The sequence below is a fragment of the Lolium rigidum genome, chromosome 5 (genome assembly GCF_022539505.1).
Source record: "Lolium rigidum isolate FL_2022 chromosome 5, APGP_CSIRO_Lrig_0.1, whole genome shotgun sequence".
NCBI classification, from domain to species: Eukaryota; Viridiplantae; Streptophyta; class Magnoliopsida; order Poales; family Poaceae; genus Lolium; species Lolium rigidum.
The window spans coordinates 128724210-128748957 of NC_061512.1; the positions used below are offsets into that span (position 1 = coordinate 128724210).

Below are 24748 nucleotides of genomic sequence, written 5' to 3' on the forward strand. Positions count from 1 at the left end.
ATTTTATTCAAGAATAGTTGAGAGTCATTGGGATAATAGTTGAGACCGTATTTGGTTACCAAGGATTCAAGATATTCATTGGTCTCAACTTCGGCTACGCGTTCGGTTAATATGGTTTCGATTCGGTTAATACGGTTTTTAAGTAAATACAGTTTCAATACTTCGGTAAATACGGTACGGTTTCGGTAATAATCGCAAAATATCGGTTCAGTTTCGGTAATAACTAAATTAACCAAAGTTGACGCGAATTTTTGGATAACACATTAATTTTATGAACATATATTTCATATTATTACGATGGAACTAAATGTTTTACAATAGAAAAATACAAAAAATGTAAAAAGTTTTACAAGAGAAAGACACAAAAAATGTAAAAAATCCACGGACGAAATAAAAATGGGCAATGATAGTACTTGAACTCACAACCTATGCACACATAAGGCAAAGCTGCACGTCCAAACCAATAAGCTACAGAGTCTTCGCTGTATTGAATTCAATACTGACTATATATAAAAGTATACTGCAAAATTGCGCTGGGCCAGCATAGAGAAATGTTCGCTCGCTACTCAATTCGGTTTCACTCGATTAAACCAAATTCTTTAGGTTTTAAACCGAATTAACCGTTTGGTATATGGTTAGCTATTTTGCTAACTGTAACCTAACCTATAACTGGAAAAACCATAATTTGGTTACGGTTAGGTTTTTTTGGGTTCGGTTTTTGGTTTCGGTTCGGTTATGCACAGCCGGAGTCTCAACATATAGAGATATTTCTTCTTTTAGTTGAGCATGTTCCTCAATAAGCTTAGCATGATCACAAGTAGAAGAACAAGCAACACTTTCAACATTAATGGAATCACTCAATGATCCAAGAGCATTCTTATAGGTATCTTGGAGTAGGTCATGGTTCTCTCCAAGTTTATTGAGCTCATCCTTAACAAGATTGTGAGCCTTTTCAAGATGGTCAAGGTCCTTGGTGAGAGAAGCATGAGAAACTTCAAGCTCCTTCTTTGAAGCATCCAGATCTTGGGCCATTACTTGAGCCATTTCAATAGTTTCTAGGTTCTTAACTTTATCGAGTTTAAATATTTCAACTAGTTTCTTAAGGCCTTGATATATGCACCTTTCGTTTTTCAGCTCTTGTCTTAAGAGATTGAATCTCCGTTTCTCATCTTCCATATGAGATTTCAATTCCTCAATGGTTTCATTCCTTTCATTGAGGTAATACATCAAGTAATCGAACTTGACAAGAGCATCACCACTAAGGGCGCATCTAACTTTGAAAAGACCTCTAAGAACAGCTTCTTCATCTCGATTAACAGTTTCATCATTACCAAGAATGCTAGATAAAGAAGGTGGAGATTCCATTACCTTTGCTTCCATTGCCATAAGGCAAGAGCCAACAACTGTAGAGAAGGAAGAGTCATCGAAGTCATCATGAGTCATTTTTGCCATGAAGGAAGAACCAATGACCTTGGGTGTGGAAGACTCCGTGGAATAATCCTTGGAGTAGTCATATGTGAAGAGTGACCCGGGTTCGAAGAAAGCCAAACCAGCCACTCCTGCCTCCTTCTCCTCATCTACTCCTTCTTCATCGGAAATGTACTCAACACCAACAAAGGCTCTTTCCTTGTTCTTCTTGTATCTCTCATTTATTGGGTTTGGCTTCAGCTTTGGCTTGACACCTTTGACAAACCTTGGCTTGTCAACCCTTTTCTCATAAGGGCACTCATTTGCAAAGTGACTCTCTTCATCCCAGTTGTAGCACTTTCTCGTCTTCTCATTAGAGGAGATTGGGAACTTTGCCTTGTACTTTTTGACAAAGAAAGCAAAATCTGTGCCAATGTGATTGGTTGAAGTCATCTCTTCTTCTTCAATCTCATAGGCTTCTTCCATTTGATGGACTGCCCTGGCCTTCAAAGCAAGATTGTGTGAGGGACCATCAGCACGGTTCATCACCATGAGTCTTTCTCCTTCCTTGGCCATGTTGTTATTGGCATCCACATAAGACACAAGATCATATGCGGATAGATATGCTTGGTTGGCGAGGATTCACAAATTGAGGGCTAGGTTGGTGTCCTTCTCTTTAACAACAATCATGGCAATGATCTTGGACTTTATGAACTCTTCATTCATTTCAAAACCATCATAGTATTTCTCACATCCAAGGCCCTTGACTTTCACTCGAAGAGCTCCAAGTCTTCCATAGGCCTCAGCAATAGTTTCTCCTTCCTTTATGATGAACATGGCCTCAGTCTTGGCTGACTCATAAAGAGACCTTTGAATAAGATTGGTTCCCTCTTGGAGTACTACAATCCTATCCCAAAGCTCTTTAGCTGAGTCAATGTCATTGACTTGGTCAAGCAGCTTGCGGTTGATGCCACTTCTAATTTTGTCACATGCAGAAGCATTGTGTTGACGATTGTAGAATTCAGTGGATGTCAAACTGATGGGATCTTGTTGCTTCCGGTACCCATCAACAATGATCTCCCAGATCTCCACGCTGCAGCTGCGAATATGAGACTCCATAGAAGATTTCCAAAAGGAAAAGTGAGTTCCATCAAAATGGGGAACATTCACACTATGGTTTATATGAGGCCTGGGTGAAGTGTCTTTAGGGTAGTCATGATTAACTTAGTTGTAGGACTCCACAGGGGTAGCATCCCCACTAGTAGTCCCACCACTTAGATTCTTAAGCATGGCACTCATTTCTGCCATTTGGTTCTGGAGATCATCCTCCTTTTTTTTCAGCTTCATATGCTAAGAATCTGGATTTCAGCTCCTTAACTGAAAGGTTAGAGTCTTCATCTAAACCCTTGAATAGTTTATCCATCTCACTCTTAAGGCTCTAAGGCCCTTAAAAAGAGTCCAGGCTCTGATACCAATTGAAAGTTCAGATATGGTAAACCTAGAGGGGGGTGTGAATAGTTTCAACAAATTTTAATTCTTTCTTTTGCAGTATTAGGCTTTGCGGAATATAAATGTGAGCCTAATACAAACTAGGTGAGGCAACCTAGATGATAATGCAAGTAACTCAAGCACGAAGGCTCTCACAGGATATACAACACAAGTAAAGAGATCAGTTAGGAATAACCGAAAGCACGCGGAGATGAATATGTATTCTCGTGTTCCCTTCCTTTGCAAGAAGGTACGTCACGTTTGGAGAGGTGGGGATCCCACGAAGGATTTCCCAATGCTACGAAGGCTCACCTTATTCTCCGAGCCTATCCCACAAAGGAATAGCTCTTTCACTTGTGGTAGACTTTGAGGCAGCCTCCAAACCTTCACAATCCTTGTCAGAGAAATCCACAACCCGGATGCTTCTGAACGATTCTGCCCACCTAGGGTTTCCAAGAAACCCTAGAGAGCAAGTATCTTGAAGAATACAAGGGGAACAAGATTTGGCTCGGTGAGACTATAGATCAAGACCTCCTGTAGCTATTCCCCGGAGGGATTTGAGTTTGGGTGGAGGAGGAGGGAGATCTAAAGCTTTTGGTGCTTGCAACAATGTAGTATGAGAGAGAGAGAGCCCAAGAATAGAGTATAGTGTAGCGCCTAACTGTTCTGAGGTAGGTAAAGGGGTATTTATAGTCCAAGTCGGAATCCAGCCGTTGGGTAAGTGTCTAGCTCAGCATCAGGTCAAGGTGGCCGGTCTGCCGGACGTGGCGCCGGACCAGCCGGTGGTAGACCCGGTCCTGCAGGGCGGCAGTCCGGGCCGGTCGGTAGCTGCCAGGCATGGTGCCGGGCTGGCACCGAGGCAAGTGTTGCCCAGCTCCTGGAATGTCTCCGGTGTGCACTGACATAGGGGCTGGCCTACGCCAGGCCGGCCGGTGCAGCAGCCGGTGTCGCCAGGCCAGGAGCCGGGCCATCCGGCAGGGACCGGGCGAGGCGCCGTGCAAGCACCGGGCAAGCTGCATGGGCTTACTGTAAGGTGCCCGGTGTGCACCGGTGCCACAGCGGGCCTACGCCGGGCCGGCCGGTGCCACACCCGGTTCCGACGGACTAGGAGCCGGCTAGAAGAAGAAAAATGGTGTCCCCCTTTTCATCGAAGTGGGGAGTCTCCCTTCAACTTCTTGTTGCATTGATACACCATTATGCTTGATGGACTAACACCTAGGAATAATCTTGTAGGCAAGCATTAGTCCAATACTCTAGTTATGATATCATTGTTACCAAAATAATGGATAAGGGTAAAATACCCTTACAATTAAGGGTTTCCCCATAGATATTGATATGAGATTAGTGAATCCCTTATGTTCCCCGGTACCCACATGAATAGCACGCCGACAAGTTATGTCACTTAGCACCGTACATACTACCACATGACTAATGGTATTTCCCTCTCCAGTCTCGTAGGCAAATATTACATGGTGCACTTCATATAATATCCAGAGAGAGAATTAATATATGCTCATTAACTTCAAGCCTCCTCGATCCCTCACAATTAAGAGTTTCCCCATGGATATTGATATGAGCTTAATGAGTCACTTCTATTTACCGTTGCCCACATGAATAGCATGTCGACACGTTATGCCACCTATCACTGTACGTACTACCACATGGCCAATGGTAATCCCCCCAGTCTCGTACGAAAATATTATATGGTGCACTTCATATAATATCTAGAGAGAGAACTAATACATGCTCGTGAATTGAAATTATAGATCATATTTATTTCACGTCATAATATTGCTAGGGTTTCACCATCTCCCCAAGAACATATTAAAGTACTCACACATAGAGGCAATGGACAACATCATCATAGGCATATGAATGGTATACATGTATATAGATGAATTCAAATGCAAACCCACGATAGTAATTGGAATTACAACAAGAAGAGCATAAACTAGATTGGATTGGTGATGGTGACGAAGATCCATCAGTTGATGGTGGGGGATGATGCCTTGGCCTGCAATGACCTCTGTAGTAGCAATAATGATGCCCTCTTCAAGTTGCCACTCTAGATCACTTCAACATGTGAGGTTTTTCTGCGAGTTGTGTTTTTTTTTGAATTTTGGATCTCAGATCTGTCATCATGTGGTGAAAGTATTTGATGAGGTGGAGACGGTGGCATGCCATACGGGCGGGCGGTACGGACAGGCTTCGCCCGTACCGACCGTCGTTAATACCTCTGGAACCTCCTTTCGGCTTTGCTTTCGACCCATGTGTGGGATCCCTGGCGACCAGGGTGCCATGGACCTACGGTCGCTGGACCCTTAGAGTACACAACAAGGCAACCACTCCGGGAGGCAGCTCACGAGTGAGGCTCCGTGAGGTATTAAACCCTCTCGGAGACATCGAGCTGGAGCAGAAGACCGGCTCGGGGAGGAATTCCCTAATGGAGGTTCCCAAGCCATCATCCTCTACAAGCCAGAAGGCCCCTCTCAGGGATGATAAGATCAAGCAAGGAGCTTAGGATTCCTTCTCCACCAAGCCTGCTGCAAGGACTGGCAGAGTGGGCTCCCAGGCTACGAAACAAGCAAGGACCGCGCCACAAACGTCATGGCTGAGCTCAGAAGCTCCGTCCCAAGGAGGCAAGATTCCATTGCCCCTTTGCTGATTAAAGCGGGCTCGACGAGGACTAGAGAACCAAGGCCCTGCCTTTGCCACTTTAGTGCAAGGCCAGGTGGACGGCACAAGATGCCAGAAGAGGCATCATCGATGACCTCAACATCTGCCATTTACCGGCACTTTAATCGGCGATGGACTATGTTCATCTTGTAAAGGGCGGGGAGCTTCCCGCCCTCAGTTTGGAGATGTGGGAACCCTTCCCCCTAAAGATATTTCGAGGGGAAGAGGACCAGCTCCTCTATAAAAGGACTAGCCTTTCTAGCGTAGAAGGGGATGATCATGAGCGATCACAAACCCTAGACACGTGTACGGTCATCTTCTCCACTGTGACCTGCAATACATGCACCAAAGCAGGACGTAGGGGTTTTACCTCTCCGAGGGCTCTAAACCTGAGTAACTGATACGTCCCAAACGTATCTATAATTTCTTATGTTCCATGCCACTTTTATGATGATACTCACATGTTTTATACACATTATATGTTATATTTATGCGTTTTCCGGAACTAACCTATTGACGAGATGCCGAAGGGCCAGTTCTGTTGTTCTGCTGTTTTTGGTTCCGTAAATCCTAGTAAGGAAATATTCTCGGAATTGGACGAAATCAACGCCCAACATCTTAGAATCACACGAAGCTTCCAGAACACCCGAGAGCCACCAGAGGAGGGCCCTGTGGGCCCCAGATGATAGGCTGGCGCGACCAGGGGGTGGGCCGCGCCCCCCTACTGTGTCGTCGCCTCGTCAGCCTTCCGACTCCGCCTCTTCGCCTATTTAAAGGTTCCTGACCTAAAAACTCGATACGGAAAAGCCACGGTACGAGAAACCTTCCAGAGCCGCCGCCATCGCGAAGCCAAGATCTGGGGGAAAGGAGTCTCTGTTCCGGCACACCGCCGGGACGGGGAAGTGCCCCCGGAAGGCATCTCCATCGACACCACCACCATCTTCATCAACGCTGTTGTCTCCCATGATGAGGGAGTAGTTCTCCATCGAGGCTAAGGGCTGTACCGGTAGCTATGTGGTTAATCTCTCTTCTATGTACTTCAATACAATGATCTCATGAGCTGCCTTACATGATTGAGATTCATATGAGTTTTGTATCACTATTCATCTATGTGTTACTCTAGTGATGTTATTAAAGTAGTCTATTCCTCCTCCACGGTGTAATGGTGACAGTGTGTGCATTGTGTAGTACTTGGCGTAGGTTATGATTGTGATCTCTTGTAGATTATGAAGTTAATTATTGCTATGATAGTATTGATGTGATCTATTCCTCCTTCATAGTGTGATGGTGACAGTGTGCATGCTATGTTAGTACTTGGTGTAATTGCAATGATCTATCATGCACTCTAAGGTTATTTAAATATGAATATCGAATGTTGTGGAGCTTGTTAATTAACTCCGGCATTGAGGTGCTCTTGTAGCCCTACGCAATTAGTGGTGTTCATCATCCAACAAGAGAGTGTAGAGTGGTTTTATTATGTGATCAATGTTGAGAGTGTCCACTAGTGAAAGTATGATCCCTAGGCCTTGCTTCTAAGCATCGAAACTTCGTTTATTTACTGTTCTGTTGCATGTTTACTCGCTGCCATATTTTATTCAGATTGTTATTACCACTCATATACATCCATACTACTTGTATTTCACTATCTCTTCGCTGAACTAGTGCACCTATACATCTGACAAGTGTATTAGGTGTGTTGGGGACACAAGAGACTTCTTGTATCGTGATTGCAGGGTTGCTTGAGAGGGATATCTTTGACCTCTTCCTCCCTGAGTTCGATAAACCTTGGGTGATCCACTTAAGGGAAACTTGCTGCTGTTCTACAAACCTCTGCTCTTGGAGGCCCAACACTGTCTACAGGAATAGAAGCGTGCATAGACATAAAGCACTTTTCTGGCGCCGTTGCCGGGGAGGAAAGGTAAAAGACACTCATACTCCGGTCCCAGGTAAAAGTACTTTTCTGGCGCCATTGTGTGAGTGTTCGAAGCTATTTCCTTTAGATCCTACAATTGCATCTTTTTGTTTCTTGTTTACACTAGTTAGGCATAATGGAAAACATCTGTGGGCTTTTTGTACTATTTCCTGAGTCAAGACATGAATGGTTTAATGCGAAAATTAAATAACCTATGGAACCTTATTTGCATGCTGGTAGTAATATTAGTATGAACGCTTTGAACACCATTGTTGATAATGATATATAAAATGCTAAGCTTGGGGAAGCTGGTTTTGATGAGAATGATCTCTTTAGCCCTCCGGGTATTGAGGAGAAAGTTTATGTTGATTATGATATGCCTCCCATATATGATGATTATAATGATAGTGGTCTTTTGGTGCCGCCTACTATGGAGGATAAAGTTTATTATGATGATATTATGCCTCCTATATTTGATGATGAGAATAATAATGATAGCTACTTTGTTGAATTTGCTCCCACTACAACTAATAAAATTAATTATGCTTATGTTGGGAGTAGTAATAATTTTATGCATGAGACTCATGATAAGAATGTTTCATTTGATAGTTATATTGTTGAGTTTGCTCATGATGCTACTGGATATTATTATGAGAGAGGAAAATATGGTTGTAGAAGTTTTCATGTTACTAAAACACCTCTCTATATGCTGAATTTTTTGAAGTTACACTTGTTTTATCTTTCTATGCTTGTTGCATCATGCTTCATGAATTTGTTTATTTACAAGATTCCTATACATAGGAAGCATGTTAGGCTTAAATTTGTTTTGAATTTGCCTCTTGATGCTCTCTTTTGCCTCTTATTTCTTGCGAGTGCATCATTAAAACTGCTGAGCCCATCTTAATGGCTATAAAGAAAGCACTTCTTGGGAGATAACCCATGTTTTTATTTTGCTATTGTTTTGTTGTGTCTTGGAAGTTGTTACTACTGTAGCAACCTCTCCTTATCTTTATTTTATTGCATTGTTGTGCCAAGTAAAGTCTTTGATAGTAAGGTTCATACTAGATTTGGATTACTGCACAGAAACAGATTTCTTGCTGTCACGAATTTGGGTATGATTCTCTGTAGTTAACTCAGAAAAATCTGCAAATTTACGTGAGTGATCCTCAGATATGTACGCAACTTTCATTCAATTTGGGAATTTTCATCTGAGCAAGTCTGGTGCCTCTTTTAAAATTCGTCTTTACGGACTGTTCTGTTTTGACAGATTCTGCCTTTTATTTCGCATTGCCTCTTTTGCTGTGTTGGATGGATTTCTTTGTTCCATTACCTTCCAGTAGCTTTGAGCAATGTCTAGAAGTGTTAAGAATGATTGTGTCACCTCTGAACATGTGAATTTTTGATTATACACTAACCCTCTAATGAGTTTGTTTCGAGTTTGGTGTGGAGGAAGTTTTCAAGGGTCAAGAGAGGAGGATGATATAATATGATCAAGAAGAGTGAAAAGTCTAAGCTTGGGGATGCCCCGTGGTTCATCCCTGCATATTTCAATAAGACTCAAGCATCTAAGCTTGGGGATGCCCAAGGCATCCCCTTCTTCATCGACAACTTATCAGGTTTCTTCTCTGGAAACTATATTTTTATTCGGTCACATCTTATGTACTTTACTTGGAGCGTCTGTGTGCTTTTATTTTCGTTTTTTTATTTTCATTCTCTAAATAAATGCTTGTGTGGGAGAGAGACACGCTCCGCTGTTGCATATGAACACTTGTGTTCTTCGCTTTATCTTTAATGTTCATGGCGAAGGTTGAAACTGCTTCGTTAATTGTTATATGGTTGGAAACGGAAAATGTCGCATGTGGTAAATGGTATAATGTCTTGAATAATTTGATACTTGGCAATTGTTGTGCTCATATAGATCATGTTTAAGCTCTTGCATCATGTACTTTGTACTTATTAATGAAGAACTACATAGAGCTTGTTAAAATTTGGTTTGCATGATTGATCTCTAGAGTCTAGATATTTTCTGGTTAAGGTGTTTGAACAACAAGGAGACGATGTAAAGTCTTATAACGGTTACAATATGTTCATATGTGAGTTTTCCTGCACCGTTTTACACTTGAGTTTGCTTCAAACAACCTTGCTAGCCTAGCCTTGTATTGAGAGGAATTCTTCTCGTGCATCCAAATCCTTGAGCCAAAAACTATGCCATTTGTGTCCACCATACCTACTTACCACATGGTATTTCCCTGCCATTCCAAAGTACATTACTTGAGTGCTACCTTTAAAATTTATATTCTTTGTCTTTGCAATATATAGCTCATGGGAAAAATAGCCTTAAAAACTATTGTGGTGAAGAATATGCAGCTATGTATCTTATTTCTTATAAGTTGCTTGTTGAGCGGTAACCATGTTTCTGGGGACGCCACCAACTATTACACCTCTGCTGAATATCATGTGAGTTGCTATGCATGTTCGTCTTGTCTGAAGTAAGGGCGGTTATCACAATCAAATGGTTTGAGTATGCATACTGTTAGAGAAGAACATTGGGCCGCTAACTAAAGCCATGATTCATGGTGGAAGTTTCAGTGTGGACAATTAATCCTCAATCTCTTATGAGAATATTAATCGTTGTTGAATGCTTATGCATTAAAGAGGAGTCCATTATCTGTTGTCTATGTTGTCCCGGTATGGATGTCTAAGTTGAGAATAATCAAAAGCGAGAAATCCAATGCGAGCTTTCTCCTTAGACCTTTGTACAGGCGGCATAGAGGTACCCCTTTGTGACACTTGGTTAAAACATATGTTATGCAATGATAATCAGTGTTAATCCAAGCTAATTAGGACAAGGTGCGAGCACTATTAGTATACTATGCATGAGGCTTGCAACTTATAGGATATCTTATACATAACACATATGCTTTATTACTACCGTTGACAAAATTGTTTCTTGTTTTCAAAATGAAAAGCTCTAGCACAAATATAGTAATCAATGCTTCCCTCTGCGAAGGGCCTATCTTCTACTTTATTGTTGAGTCAGTTTACCCATTCTTTATATCTTAGAAGCAAACACTTGTGTCAACTGTGCATTGATTCTTACATGCTTGCTTATTGTACTTGTTATATTGCTTTGTGTTGACAATTATCCATGAGATATGTATGTTGAAAGTTGAAAGCAACCGCTGAAACTTAATCTTCCTTTGTGTTGCTTCAATACCTTTACTTTGAATTTATTGCTTTATGAGTAACTCTTATGCAAATCTTATTGATGCTTGTCTTGAAAGTATTATTCATGAAAAGTCTTTGCTATATGATTCAATTGTTTAGTCATTATCTTTACCATTGTTTTGAATCGCTGCATTCATTACATATGCTTTACAATTGTATTGATCAAGATTATGATAGCATGTCACTTAAGAAATTATCTTTGTTATCGTTTACCTACTCGAGGGCGAGTAGGAGCTAAGCTTGGGGATGCTTGATACGTCCCAAACGTATCTATAATTTCTTATGTTCCATGCCACTTTGATGATGATACTCACATGTTTTATACACATTATATGTCATATTTATGCGTTTTCTGGAACTAACCTATTGACGAGATGCCGAAGGGCCAGCTTGTCGTTTTCTGCTGTTTTTGGTTCCGTAAATCCTAGTAAGGAAATATTCTCGAAATTGGACGAAATCAACGCCCAAGCATCTTAGAATCACACGAAGCTTCCAGAACACCCGAGAGCCACCAGAGGAGGGCCCTGTGGGCCCCAGACGATAGCCCGGCGTGGCCAGAGGGGGGGGCGCCCCTACTGTGTCGTCGCCTCGTCAGCCTTCCGACTCCGCCTCTTCGCCTATTTAAAGGTCCCTGACCTAAAACATCGATACGGAAAAGCCACGGTACGAGAAACCTTCCAGAGGCGCCGCCATCGCGAAGCCAAGATCTGGGGGACATGAGTCTCTGTTCCGGCACACCGCCGGGACGGGGAAGTGCCCCCGGAAGGCATGTCCATCGACACCACCACCATCTTCATCAACGCTGCTGTCTCCCATGAGGAGGGAGTAGTTCTCCATCGAGGCTAAGGGCTGTACCGGTAGCTATGTGGTTAATCTCTCTTCTATGTACTTCAATACAATGATCTCATGAGCTGCCTTACATGATTGAGATTCATATGAGTTTTGTATCACTATTCATCTATGTGTTACTCTAGTGATGTTATTAAAGTAGTCTATTCCTCCTCCACGGTGTAATGGTGACAAGTGTGTGCATCGTGTAGTACTTGGCGTAGGTTATGATTGTGATCTCTTGTAGATTATGAAGTTAATTATTGCTATGATAGTATTGATGTGATCTATTCCTCCTTCATAGTGTGATGGTGACAAGTGTGCATGCTATGTTAGTACTTGGTGTAATTGCAATGATCTATCATGCACTCTAAGGTTATTTAAATATGAATATCGAATGTTGTGGAGCTTGTTAACTCCGGCATTGAGGTGCTCTTGTAGCCCTACGCAATTAGTGATGTTCATCATCCAACAAGAGAGTGTAGAGTGGTTTTATTATGTGATCAATGTTGAGAGTGTCCACTAGTGAAAGTATGATCCCTAGGTCTTGCTTCTAAGCATCGAAACTCCGTTTATTTACTGTTCCATTGCATGTTTACTCGCTGCCATATTTTATTCAGATTGTTATTACCACTCATATACATCCATACTACTTGTATTTCACTATCTCTTCGCTGAACTAGTGCACCTATACATCTGACAAGTGTATTAGGTGTGTTGGGGACACAAGAGACTTCTTGTATCGTGATTGCGGTGGTTGCTTGAGAGGGATATCTTTGACCTCTTCCTCCCTGAGTTCGATAAACCTTGGGTGATCCACTTAAGGGAAACTTGCTGCTGTTCTACAAACTTCTGCTCTTGGAGGCCCAACACTGTCTACAGGAATAGAAGCGTGCGTATACATCAGTAACTGATGTGTCTCTCTCTGTAGTGACCGCCTTCGGTAAGGCGACGACCTGATCTTGAGTCCCCTGTGTTCGAACCGTCCGGGTTCGGTGATACCCATGTTCCTTCGTGGACGCGAATCTCCGGCACCATGTGCGAGAATAATTATTCTCAAGGCATTTATGGCGTCAAATCACCATAATTGTACTAAAAATTCATTGCTCCAATTAACTTGTCCATCAACTCCTTAATATGGGATCTTGGTGAAACATGCACAAAATGTGCGCACGAACGCGATAAGATACCAAAATTCTATCACTACACGAGCAAAAATATAAGTTAAACCTGCTTCAAAGATGCACTCATTAGTGCACCAGTTTGCTCCATTCATGGTCATCTCTACAATGCGTAGAGAATCGATACCTATTTATGGAGGTGTCTACATGATTGGAGGACATGAAGAGGGACATTTTTATCTAGCATGGATGGCAACATGATCTATGGATTTATCCTCCATCACCATATGGGATTTACAGTTTCTTGGTACTTGTATTTCTGCTTTATTTTTGTTTTATTTTACTGAATTTGTTACAGCTGTGTGCATGTTAGTTATGCATAGATCGGATATAATGCTTTAAAAATGTAAGTAATAAAATACCATTTATCGCTAAAAGCTAGATCAAAAAATGTCGACTTTTCTGTATTGTTCCTTGTTGGAGGTCCTGCCACCATGCTTGAAGCTTCATTTCGTGGGTTATGGGCTGATGTTTGGTCTTTGATTGAACTCAGCAAACTCTCTTTACAAATGTCAATACCTTTGCTGAAGTATCTTGGTGTAGATTGTTCTTTGTTAAATCGTATGTTAATATTGTCTTCCGACTATGGTCATGTGATACGTTAGTGGTGGCGGGCACATGTGTATTCATGGGTATGCAGGTGAATACCCAAAATTTTGACAAAAATTTCAATTTACTTGAAATAGCCATTAGCGCTTGTTTACTTTGTGTAGACACAAGGACGTGGAGGCTTGGCTGCTTAGGACAGTTGTATGCTCCACCGAATGCTACTTGTCACTATTTTGTACTACTTTTTCTTTTGTTTTTGAATACCCATTGTTAAAAGCGTGTGCCCGCCGGTAGGTTATGTGAGATGGTTTAGAGAGCATGTCTAACATGGATGACATGTTTTTTTAGCTGTTTTAATGTTTGCCTTTTAACAAAATTATAGGCCTCCGAAATGAAGAGGGTGAGAGGCTTTCTCTTCCTTCTCAGAAAACATATCAGCTAGTATTTGTGTTGTATATGTCTTACTCTATCAGATATATGTGAGATGATGTTGTATTACACTATCTCTACGATTCGTTTAATATTGATGGAGATATGCTTGTCTAATCGAAAATCTGATGTCAAGAAGACGGGGCTAGGATTCAGTGGAGCTAGGTCCATTGTGAATCATCTTTTCTTTCGGATGCTTATGTTGGTTCGTCATTAGTCTCGATTAGCAACGCCACCGTAGCTAAGTGGAATAGAGCTTCAATGGAACCATTGTCATCGGAAAATCTGTCCGGACCTCGAGGACATGTCCTGCAACTAAGAGACGCCGGTGAAGTGGGTGTATTTTCATTGTTGTTGTTAACTTTCAATGTGGCTAAAATAATTTAATAATCATTGGAGTATGTTCCTCCTCGAAGCTGGAAGCAAGACACAGAAGTAAGAAAACAATTTGAACCTAAACCCCATACTGCACATGGCGACAATGGTTCTCGCATGGTCAACATCTGGTCAAGAAAACAAATGATTACCTTTGGTGCTACAATCAGCATGGCATCGATTGATTCCACTGTTCATCATAACATGGAGCGTACCATGATTTAGCTACAGAAAGGGTCTATCTTTTTACGATAAAAAAACGAATATGTTAATACAGTGTTCTGCAACAGCCAAAAGGTTTAATGACAGACCAGCGCGCAATCGCAGGATAGCAATAGTACACATTTGAGTTTTGGAAATATTTCAGGGGCAGTGAAAATTTCATCTTGCGGTTTAATAATTTACGTCCCAATTTTGCCAGGTGACTAAGTTTATTTTTGATTTGGCTGAAATTCTCTCAAAATATGAGCGGACTTGGCAACAGTCTGAACTCTATTGGAATCTGTCTCAAACTTCTGTATGGTGCTACCTCTTTTCCAAAATAGATGACCGTCTTTGTGGGAACAGATGTAGTAGAACATTTTGTCCGAAATGCATATAAATTGGCATCTACAGACACACAGGAATTTCTGAGTATTATCTAAGATTTCATTGAAGACACGAATCCTGGCCACGTTACAAACGTTCATTTCAAACATTATGTATACTTGTCCTGTGGCCGGGAAGTTTAACTGAAGACGCAGAGACAGTATCCTGTTCTAGGCGTTCTTCAGAAAGTATTCACGTATGGCTCGGAACCTGAGTTTTGCAGCACTCCAAAAGATTTATACGTTGACCGAATCCATATTCGGTACATCACCTCACTCATTAACTTGATTTAGGTTGGCCAGTGCACTGAGAATGAGGCTGAACTACAACTTTGTTGACGCCAAAGCGAGATATACAAGTCAGCTATATACATGTACATTAAATCCTTTGTACCTCCAGTAAAATTATCCACTTTCTTACCACTCGCCGTCAGAACTGTGAACAAACGCAAAAACATGCTGAAACTCTCAACAATCAACGCAGACACAATGGCTATTAAATAATCAGAGTGTACACTTGCTGCATAATCCATAGAGAACAACATCGTGTGAATCAACTAATCTTAACGATGATGATTTGCACACTAAATTCCCTTGCAGCAGCAAATAACAAACTGACAGCGGCGGCCGCAGCATAGAGAGTGGAGGCGGTCGAGCCACTGTTGGTGGCACGACAGGGGGCTCATCTCGCGACCCCTTTCCCATTTCAAGCCGGTGGTCTTCAATCCGACGAACCGCCTCCATATCGCCGCCGTCAGAGCTCCGGCAGCCTCCTATCATGCACACTCCCCACCCCATATCCCATATGCAATTGTCTCACTCACCGCCCTCTCTGTTGTCGCCTAGATGAATGTCTGTGCTATCGTCTTCCACTCTGTTGCTTATCGTCGTTGCTGCTGCCCAAGGCGAGGAGGGTATAGCCCCAGCACACTGGCGTGTCGACCAACCCGTCGCCCGTGCCACGGCGCTGCAGTATCGGGCACCGGTGAGGCTTTCAGACCATACACGTGTACACACCGCCACCGTCGTTGAGGTCCATCTTGAAGCACACTCTCGAGTCGTCCGGCCGTCGGCACTACTGCAGCGGTGGCTCAGCAGCGCCGGGTGGTGCGAGAGACTTTTATGTGCGCGACTTGGGGCTCTATGAGATTTCAGGTAGATGCTGGGCCTAGAATATAACTCTTTGGCACGTGGGCCTATGGAAAGAACTATTTGGCCCGTTTGTGACCCCAGACATTTACATTTTAATTTTAAAATATAGTAAATAAGATCTGGCTGAAATTCTCTCAAAATATGAGCGGACTTGGCAACAGTCTGAACTCTATTGGAATCTGTCTCAACTTCTGTATGGTGCTACCTCTTTTCCAAAATAGATAGATGGCCGTCTTTGTGGGAACGAATGAAGTATAACATCTTGTCCGAAATGCATATATAAATTGACATCTAGAGTATAGATACACAGGAATTCGGGAGTATTATGTAAAATTTCGCTGAAGACACGAATCCTGGGCACTTTACAAAACTTTTCATTTCATACATTATATGTATATTATATATACTTGTTCTATCGCGTGGAAGTTTAACTGAAGATGCAGAGAGAGTAGTAGGGCCTGTTCTAGGCGGAGTTCTTTACAAAGTATTCACGCATGGCTCGGAACCTGAGTTTCAGCTCCTCCATCGGCGGCAGGTGATCCTTCACCGGCGGCGCAACCAAGAACCGCCCCATCCATGCGTACAGCGACGGGAACATCTCCTCGGTGACCAGCTTCTCGCCGATGATCTCCTCGTACATCGGGATCACGTACGCCAACGCGCCGAGCGACAGGTCGACGAGGCCGACGCTGTCCCCGGCGAAGAACTCCTTCCCGCCGAGGGCGAGCTCTTCCTCCAGGACCCGCAGCTGCTCCATGGCGGCCTTGCGCGCGGCCTCCTGCTCCTCTCCTCTCGCCGTCGTGAACCACTTCCAGATTGGCGGCGAGAGCTGCATGGATGGATATATATATTGCCTTGATCATGTCTGCGCAGACTTCAGATCAACCGTGTTCGCTCGGAACAGAGGAGGAGGGGGAGATGATTAAACCGCGCGCTGACCTTGTCTGGCACGAACCTCACCCAGAACCGGGCCATGGCGCGCTCGTGGGGGTCCTCGGGGAGGATGCGGCCGCCATGACCCTTCCAGGCGTCCTCGATGAATTCGATGATGACATCGGATTCCGCCACCGGCTTGCCGTTGTAGACGAGCACGGGGACCTTCTTGTGGACGGGGTTGTGCTCCAGGAGCTGGCTGCTCTTGTTCCTCAATTCCTCCTCCACGTACTCGTACTCCACGCCCTTGATGCTCAGCGCCCACTTCACCTTGTACACGTAGGGGCTTGCCCACATGCCCAACAGCTGCACCTTCTGCTCTTGTTGATGATCCATGGCGGGCAGGTCGAGGTGGTGTTGAGCTAGCTGATCGAGTGCTCTGTCTAACGACCAGCTTTGTGCATACATTTGCAGTGGTTAAATTTCTCGTGGTGGAGGTCCAATGGTCGATGGTTTCCGGGTTTAGTCAGATTTGGTGGCTTGACTTGTGATAGATACAATACAAGTCTTCAGTCCAGGTCCGTCCAGCCATCAAACATTATCACATGACGTGGACTGCCTGATCAAGTATATGTATACCTTTAGTTTTACATTACATAACAAAAACTCGAGAATATCATGAAACTGATGCGCGTGCTGTAGCTTTTATAATCGGCCGTTCACTCCAATCTAAGGCCATGAAGCACGGATACGTCGCTTTGCCAGCGTACCGGCCGGTATCGGATAGGAAACTGCTGGGCGTCCCCCGGGATCTGATTCCCAGCCTCCGGGTCCCTAGCCGTTGGATCAACCATTTTGACGGTTAGATTTGTATGTAGCAAAAAAACATCTCCGGTAGCTAAAAATCACCCCCGGCAGCAAATGATTGAAGCAAAAAACGGTTCACCCATGAAACAAAATAAAAAGGCTGGGCTCGTCGGAGACCTCGCCGGAGACCACGTAGCAAACATATTACATAGATGTAGCAAAACTGCAAATAAATTGTAGCAAATTTTTTTATTCTTATGCTGCAAATCCTCTAAGACATTAACGGAGACCTCGCCTGCAGCCGGCAGCAGCGCCGTCCGAGATTGCAGCAACTCCGTCCGTCCAGGACAGCAACACCAGAAGCCGCTAGTAGCAACGCCCTATGCCAATGGTAGCAAAAATCTACCATCCGCCGGTAGCAATGCCGAACACCTTAAATAGCAAAACCGTCCTTCGCAGGTAGCAACGCCGCAGGCCTAAGGCAGCAAGCAATCCCTAACGAAGCAACACTGCCGCGCCATGGCAAACACCATTGTGCACAGCCGGTAGCAAAGCCAACCTAGCAGGACCTCGCCCCACCGCTGCCAGGAGATGGTCGAGGAAGGAGGAGTACGTGTGGGGCGCCGCCGAATGTCATCAGCATCAGAGGGAGCCGGGGTCGGCCGGAGCCGCACGGCGAGTTTGGCCCTCCCTTACGGCATCGGCGCGGAGAAGGCCGGCGACCTCCATGCGGCGAGGTAGGCGAGTTCTGGTCGCGAACGGCTGCGAGCACCCTGCTAGAGCTTGGGGGTGCGGCAAAGGACGACGACGGGCGTGGCTAGAGCTTGGGGCGCGGCGGAGGACGGCGAGCGCCGTCGCGGCGTCCTTCTTCCCGCGCGGGCCGCCCGTCTCGAGCAGGGCCACGAGCAGCGGGACCGCCCCGACGCGGCCGACGGCGGCGGCCGCGGCGCCGTCGAGCTGGGCGAGGCGGAGGGCGCAGGCGGCGTTCTCGCGCGCGGCGGGGGAGGAGGCAGCCTTGAGGGCGCGGACGAGGGGGCGGATGGGCCTAGAGGTTGCTGGTGTGGAAGAGATAAGAAGGTGACGTGGCTGATTTTTTTCACAAGTGATCGGGGCAAATCGCCCGACGCGCGACCCCGAGGCTGCAAGACGCACAGCTCCCGGGGGAATCTAATCATTTTCCTATCGGATACTGCACGAATACTGAATACTGCCCGATGCATATTCCATACGTATCTACCGATTTTTGAATCAAATGAAAAAATACCGATACATGAACGATACTAAAGGGATAACGGTCTTCCCAAAAAAAAAAAAAATTGAAGGGATTCCGGAAACCCCTTCGGTGCTCTCCCTAAAAGGCCAACTAGGCCCAGCTGAAACACGCACATGTTCGCATTCGCAAATCGCAATCCTGTCACGGCACACGAAGCAGGCTCCTCGCTGTGACGCTGTCCCCGTTAATGAAAGTGAATGGTGACTTTTTTTTTCTTCCAGAAACACAGTACAACGTATAAACTCACCCAGTGACAAAGAACGAAAAAAAACCTAAGGTATGGCGAACTTTGAATGATGTAAATATCAAATATATCAAATAGTTCTAAAAAGTAGTAATATCTCAATACAATAAAAATAAAATATTTGATTATAAGTATAACCTAAAAAACATACCAATAATGCTAACTTAACGGAAAAGCTTTACATCTTCTTAAAAAATATGATGTAATTCAAATAATCAAGACGTTTGATTATCCCTCGTTCGATGTGCAACTCGATTTTGATTATTTTTGTTGCTAGAAAATTCCTTTCAATTGTTGATGTCGTCATGGGTAAACCCTATGTCATCTTAATGGAGTAATAACGCTATCGGAGAAAGTATTACTTGTCTTTAAAACATCTAAAAATCTTCAATTCTACAAATATGTATAATGAATAACTCGAGTTTATCTTGTATATACTAGGGTACATTCAATGATAAATCTCTGAACTACAAGCAATATTACTCACATTGAATCGAATACGAGTTTATATTTGGAGGTAAAAATAGTCTATGTTTTTGGCCTGTAATCGATTTTGCGCAGTGTTTTTACTGAACCACGCATAACTTTCTCATACGGAGTCCGTTTTCGATGAATGACCACTCAAAATTTTCAGAAAAAACACGCACATCTAAGTGTATTCACCAAAAATCAAGGTAGGGTGGCTTCCCTACCTTGCCCTACTGGGAGCTCTGCCCCTGAACTCACCCCTATAAACGCACATACGCACACCCTACCCCTACGAGCACATTCAGAAGACTGAGCGATGACACCTCGCTGTCGACGAGAATGTCTTCTTCCACTGAATGAATATTTCGCCTTTATGATCCTCACGGCCTAGCCCCTCATGCTCCATGTCTTAAGTGGAAAAAATAACACTAAAACATTGGCACGGAATCCCAATAACTCATTTTTCCGATAAATGGTGCTTTATTACTTAAAAGTTTAAGCATTACACCCATCCTATACATAACTAGGATGCACACGACAGTTCAAGAATCCAGTATCAATCAAAAAAGAAGATGAAAAAGTAAAGAAAAAAGCCAGCTAGTCTACAACTTCATTGGCTTCGATCGTACGACTATGTAGCCACCCATGTTGAGTAAAATAAACTCCTTGGTCGTATTCTCCAACCGTGTAGACACCTCTGTAAAGAGGTCATGGTCCTCCAAGCGTTGAAGTGGCACCCAATAACTCATAGACGCTGTGACGGTTATCCTCAGTCTGCTCGCGCCGATGAAGCCCACACGCATGATGAGGGTGTCGCCGGTGGCCGGGAGCTCGCCCGGCCTCGTAAAGGGGTCGCAAGACAAAACTTCACACACCTAGTGGCGTCGCCGGACCTGCATCAACAAACGGATTTCTACAGTTCCGCTAGTTTGTTTTCTCCATGATCCAGCTAACTTTCGTAGGAAGCTCGTTCTTGACTGCTTTCTTCCACGCCATGGCAAATGGGAGAAAGAGAAAATGTGCCATCTCGCGTCTCTCCACTGACTTGGGGGGTCATCTCGGAGCCAGAGGCGCTGCGGGCTCATATCTATGCCTTTTATCGTCAGTTGATGGGTCCCCCCGGGGAACAAGGTATGTTTGCCTTACGACCCACTACCTGGGACGCGTTGGGGCGGGTCTCGGAGGAGGATAACGAAGCCCTTATGCTCTCCTTTACCGAGCAGGAGATTGACATGGTCCTCGCTAGCATGAGAGTGGACACGGCTCCGGGACCGGACGGGTGGCCGGTAGTGTTCTTCAAGACCTTCTGGAAGTTGTTGAGACCTTTTGTCCTGGCTATCGCCAACGATTTCGCTCTCGGGAGAGTGGATATCGCCCGCCTAAATTTTGGGATCTTAATGATGGGATTCGTAGCATAGAAAACAAAAATTTTCCTACCGCAAGAACGAATAACAAGCCAAGATCTAATCTAGTAGATGGTAAAAACGAGATGAAGATGTGAGACTAACCCTCGAAGATTCCAAAGCCTACGAGATTAGATCTCGTTGTTGATGTAGTCGATCACTTGCCGCTTTCAAAAGCGCGTAGAAGATCTTGACGGTGCCACAATCGGGCAGCACCTCCGCACTCGGTCACATGTACGGTTTTGATGACGACGTCCTTCTCCCCGTTCCAGCGGGTAGCAGATGTAGTAGATCCTCCTCGGAATCCCACCAGCACGACGGCATGATGACGGTGATGGTGGAGATCTCCGGCAGGGCTTCGCCTAAGCACCGCGGGAGAAGAAGGAGGAGGGAGTAGCTAGGGTTTGGGAGAGAGGGGGGACTTGGGGCGCCGGCTTGGGTGCCCCTTTGGTGGTGCGGCCAAGGGTGTCCAACCTAGTAACATGAAGGCATGATTAGGGAAAAATTAAGTAGTTTGGAATATTATAACAGCCCAATTGTTAAATTTAGATGGGTACATGGGTACGAGTGTATGGGTTCTATGATCCCATACCCGTACCCACTCTACCCGATGGGTATAATAATTTTTCATTTACAAACCCATGGGTAATATTTTGTCCCATACCCGTACTTCTATTGGGTTATACCCCGGCGGGTACGCGGGTCATGGGTACCCATTGCCATCCCTACCTAGGGGAAGTGGGATTGCTCCCTTTCCTTCCCCTATGGCCGGCCATGGAGGTGGAGTCCACCATGGACTCCCCCTTCCCCTTTGGCTGGCCGGCTAAGGTTGGTGGAGTCCATCCGGGACTCCACCTTCCATGGTGATTTCTTCCGGAAGGTTCTAGACCATTCTAGCGCCTTCCATAAATGCACCGGATCATTTCCAAACTTGGAAAGTGACTTCCTATATATGAATCTTATTCTTCGGACCATTCCGAAACTCCTCGTGATGTCCTGGATCCCATCCGAGACTCCGAACAACATTCGAACTCCATTCCATATTCCATATCTACTTAAAATGACATAAAACCTTAAGTGTGTCACCCTACGGTTCGAGAACTATGTGGACATGATCGAGACTCCTCTCCGATCAATAACTAATAGCGGGACCTTGAGATCCATAATAGCTCCCACATATTCAACGATGACTTCGTGCTCGAAAGAACCATTTACATAAAATAACAATTCCCTTTGTCTCGCGATATTTTACTTATCCGAAGTTTGATCGTCGGTAACTCCATACCTAGTTCAACCTCGTTACCGATAAGTACTCTTTACTCGTACCGTGATATGATATCCCTTGTGAACCAGTCACATGCTTGCAAGCTAATTAGATATCATTCCACCGAGAGGGCCCAAAGTATATCTATCTGTCATCGGGATGGACAAATCACACTCTTGATCCATATGCCTCAACTCATACTTTCCGAATACTTAATCCGATCTTTATAACCACCCATTTACGCAGTGGCGTTTGATGTAATCAAAGCACCCTTCCGGTATAAGTGATTTACATTATCTCATGGTCAAAGGACTAGGTTACTATGTATTGAAAGCTTATAGCAAGTTTGAACTTAATGACTTGATCTCATGCTATGCTTACTATGGGTGTGTCCATCACATCATTCACCTAATGATATGATCTTGTTATTAATAACATCCAATGTTCATGATCGAGAAACCATGATCATCTATTAATCAACAAGCTAGTTAAATGAGAGGCTTACTAGGGACTCTGGTTGTTTACACAACACACATGTATTAATGTTTCCGGTTAATACAATTATAGCATGGAGTGTAAACATTTATCATGAACACTAAGATATAACAATTACTATTTTATTATTGCCTCTCGGGCATATCTCCAACAGTCTCCCACTTGCACTAGAGTCAATAATCTACTTTACATTTGTAAAGATATAACACCTTGGCCTTCTGGTGCTTATCATGTTTTGCTCACAGGAGAGGTTTCATTCAACGGATCTGAAACGCTCAGAAACGTATGTATTTTGCAATTCATTTGCGTCTCAACGCATCACTCTTTCCAAATGAGTCGGCATTAATCATATATGTTTAGTCTTCTGGTGGAACCTTAATTCCGCGGTCTGAAATATGTCACTAATATTGTCACACACAATATAGCTTCAAAGTTCTGACACTATCGGAACTACACCAAGTTCTCAAAGAACTCCTCGACTTAAAACTCCTCAGTCATTGTCAAAACAATGACATACTCTGCCTTCGTTTGTAGAATTCGTCACAATATTTAGAACTCATCTAAATCTAGCATAGACTTCTTCTAGCTCATTGTGCTACCTTTTAAACAACACTTAGCCTGAGTGAGATTGAAATTTTATTTTTTATATGTGACCAAACTAATATCGGTGCAACACCTTACAGCAATTTGTTTGTCATTACCCATACAAAACTATATATATCCTTGGTTCTTCTAAAGCACTCAGGGATATTCTTACTGTTGTCCAATGATCATTACATGAATCATTCTGGTATATGCTCTTAACACTTCAGAGCACATGACATCTGATTTTGTACATATTATTCGTGATCTAAAATCACTCATGTGTTTTTACTCATCTTGTGTCAAATACACTCAAGTCTTGTTAAACCTTCACATGGTAAAGAACACCTTCCATTCTATGTACTTTAACTTAAACTTATTATGTGTTTCAATCTATCCTCATAGATCTTGACACTAAATATGTTTCAGTCCATATACTTTCATTGAAGTTAATTCTCAATGAAACCTTTTAATCACATCAAGTATATAATTACATCATTTATAATCGATGATATGTCATCCACATACAATATTATAACTATGTCTCAGCGCTCCCACTTAATTTCTTGCAAATGCAAGCATCTTCATCGTTTCTGATGAAATCATAACTCCATTTGATCATTTCATCCGGTGAAGATTCCAACTCCGTGATACTCACTTCATCCAGTGAAGTTTGTATACCTTTTTAGTATTCCACGGACTAGCAAAACTCTCAGTTGTATCTTGTATACACCTTTAATACACACTTCTGTTAAGTAATGTATTTTGCCATCCTACTAGCATGCTCATAAAATAAATATGTAGTGATTACTAGAACAATCCGCATAGACTATAAGTATCGCCGCTGAAAATCTAATCTTATCGTAGTCAACTCTTTGAACTTTGTCATAAACAATCTTTTGACAAGTTGAGCTTCTTCAAGGATATAATATCCAAGTCTATAAATTTTATAGATCTATTTACTTTCAAAAATTATTTATTCCTTCAAAAAGGTTTATCAAGCTCCAAGCTTGATTTTAGATACTATCTTGGATTACATGGCTCTTAGCCATTTTAACGGAGTCAGGGCCCATCATAGCTTCTTTGTATGTAGTTGGTTTATCATTGTTCAAAATCAATCCTTTGTTTACAAATCATTTATTTGATCACAAAGTAAACCACATCTACAATGTTCAATAGGTACTTTGATCTCCATGACTATAACACTTTGTAGACATGGGAGCCATGATCCTCGTGGCCGCTTCCGGAACCATTTCCAATGCTGCGCTACTCTGATCATCATGCTCAGGTTCATAAACCTTACCAAGTTCCATTGTCCTCCCACTCAAATACTTCGCTAGAAACAATTTCTTGGAAATAAGTAAGAAACATAGACAAACACTTTTGTCTTTGTCTCCACAGTGGAATGAATTTCCAATCAATTCTCTAGGATAACCAACAAAGACATTCATCCGATTTTGGTTGTAAACTTATTTACTTATGCTATGCATACCAAAATTTAAGAAAGGACCATTAGGGTTTATACCC

General features: G+C 43.4%; 1 protein-coding gene across 1 annotated transcript; it reads right to left on the reverse strand.

Moving 5' to 3' along the window:
• Window positions 1–16272: 16272 nt before the first annotated feature.
• LOC124655334 (glutathione transferase GST 23-like) lies at window positions 16273–17216 on the reverse strand. Its single transcript, XM_047194248.1, has 2 exons — window positions 16752–17216; window positions 16273–16641 (listed from the first exon to the last, which is right to left on the reverse strand). Exons 1-2 carry the CDS (start codon window positions 17151–17153, stop codon window positions 16276–16278), a joined length of 768 nt encoding a protein of 255 aa, XP_047050204.1. The 5' UTR covers window positions 17154–17216; the 3' UTR covers window positions 16273–16275.
• Window positions 17217–24748: the final 7532 nt, after the last annotated feature.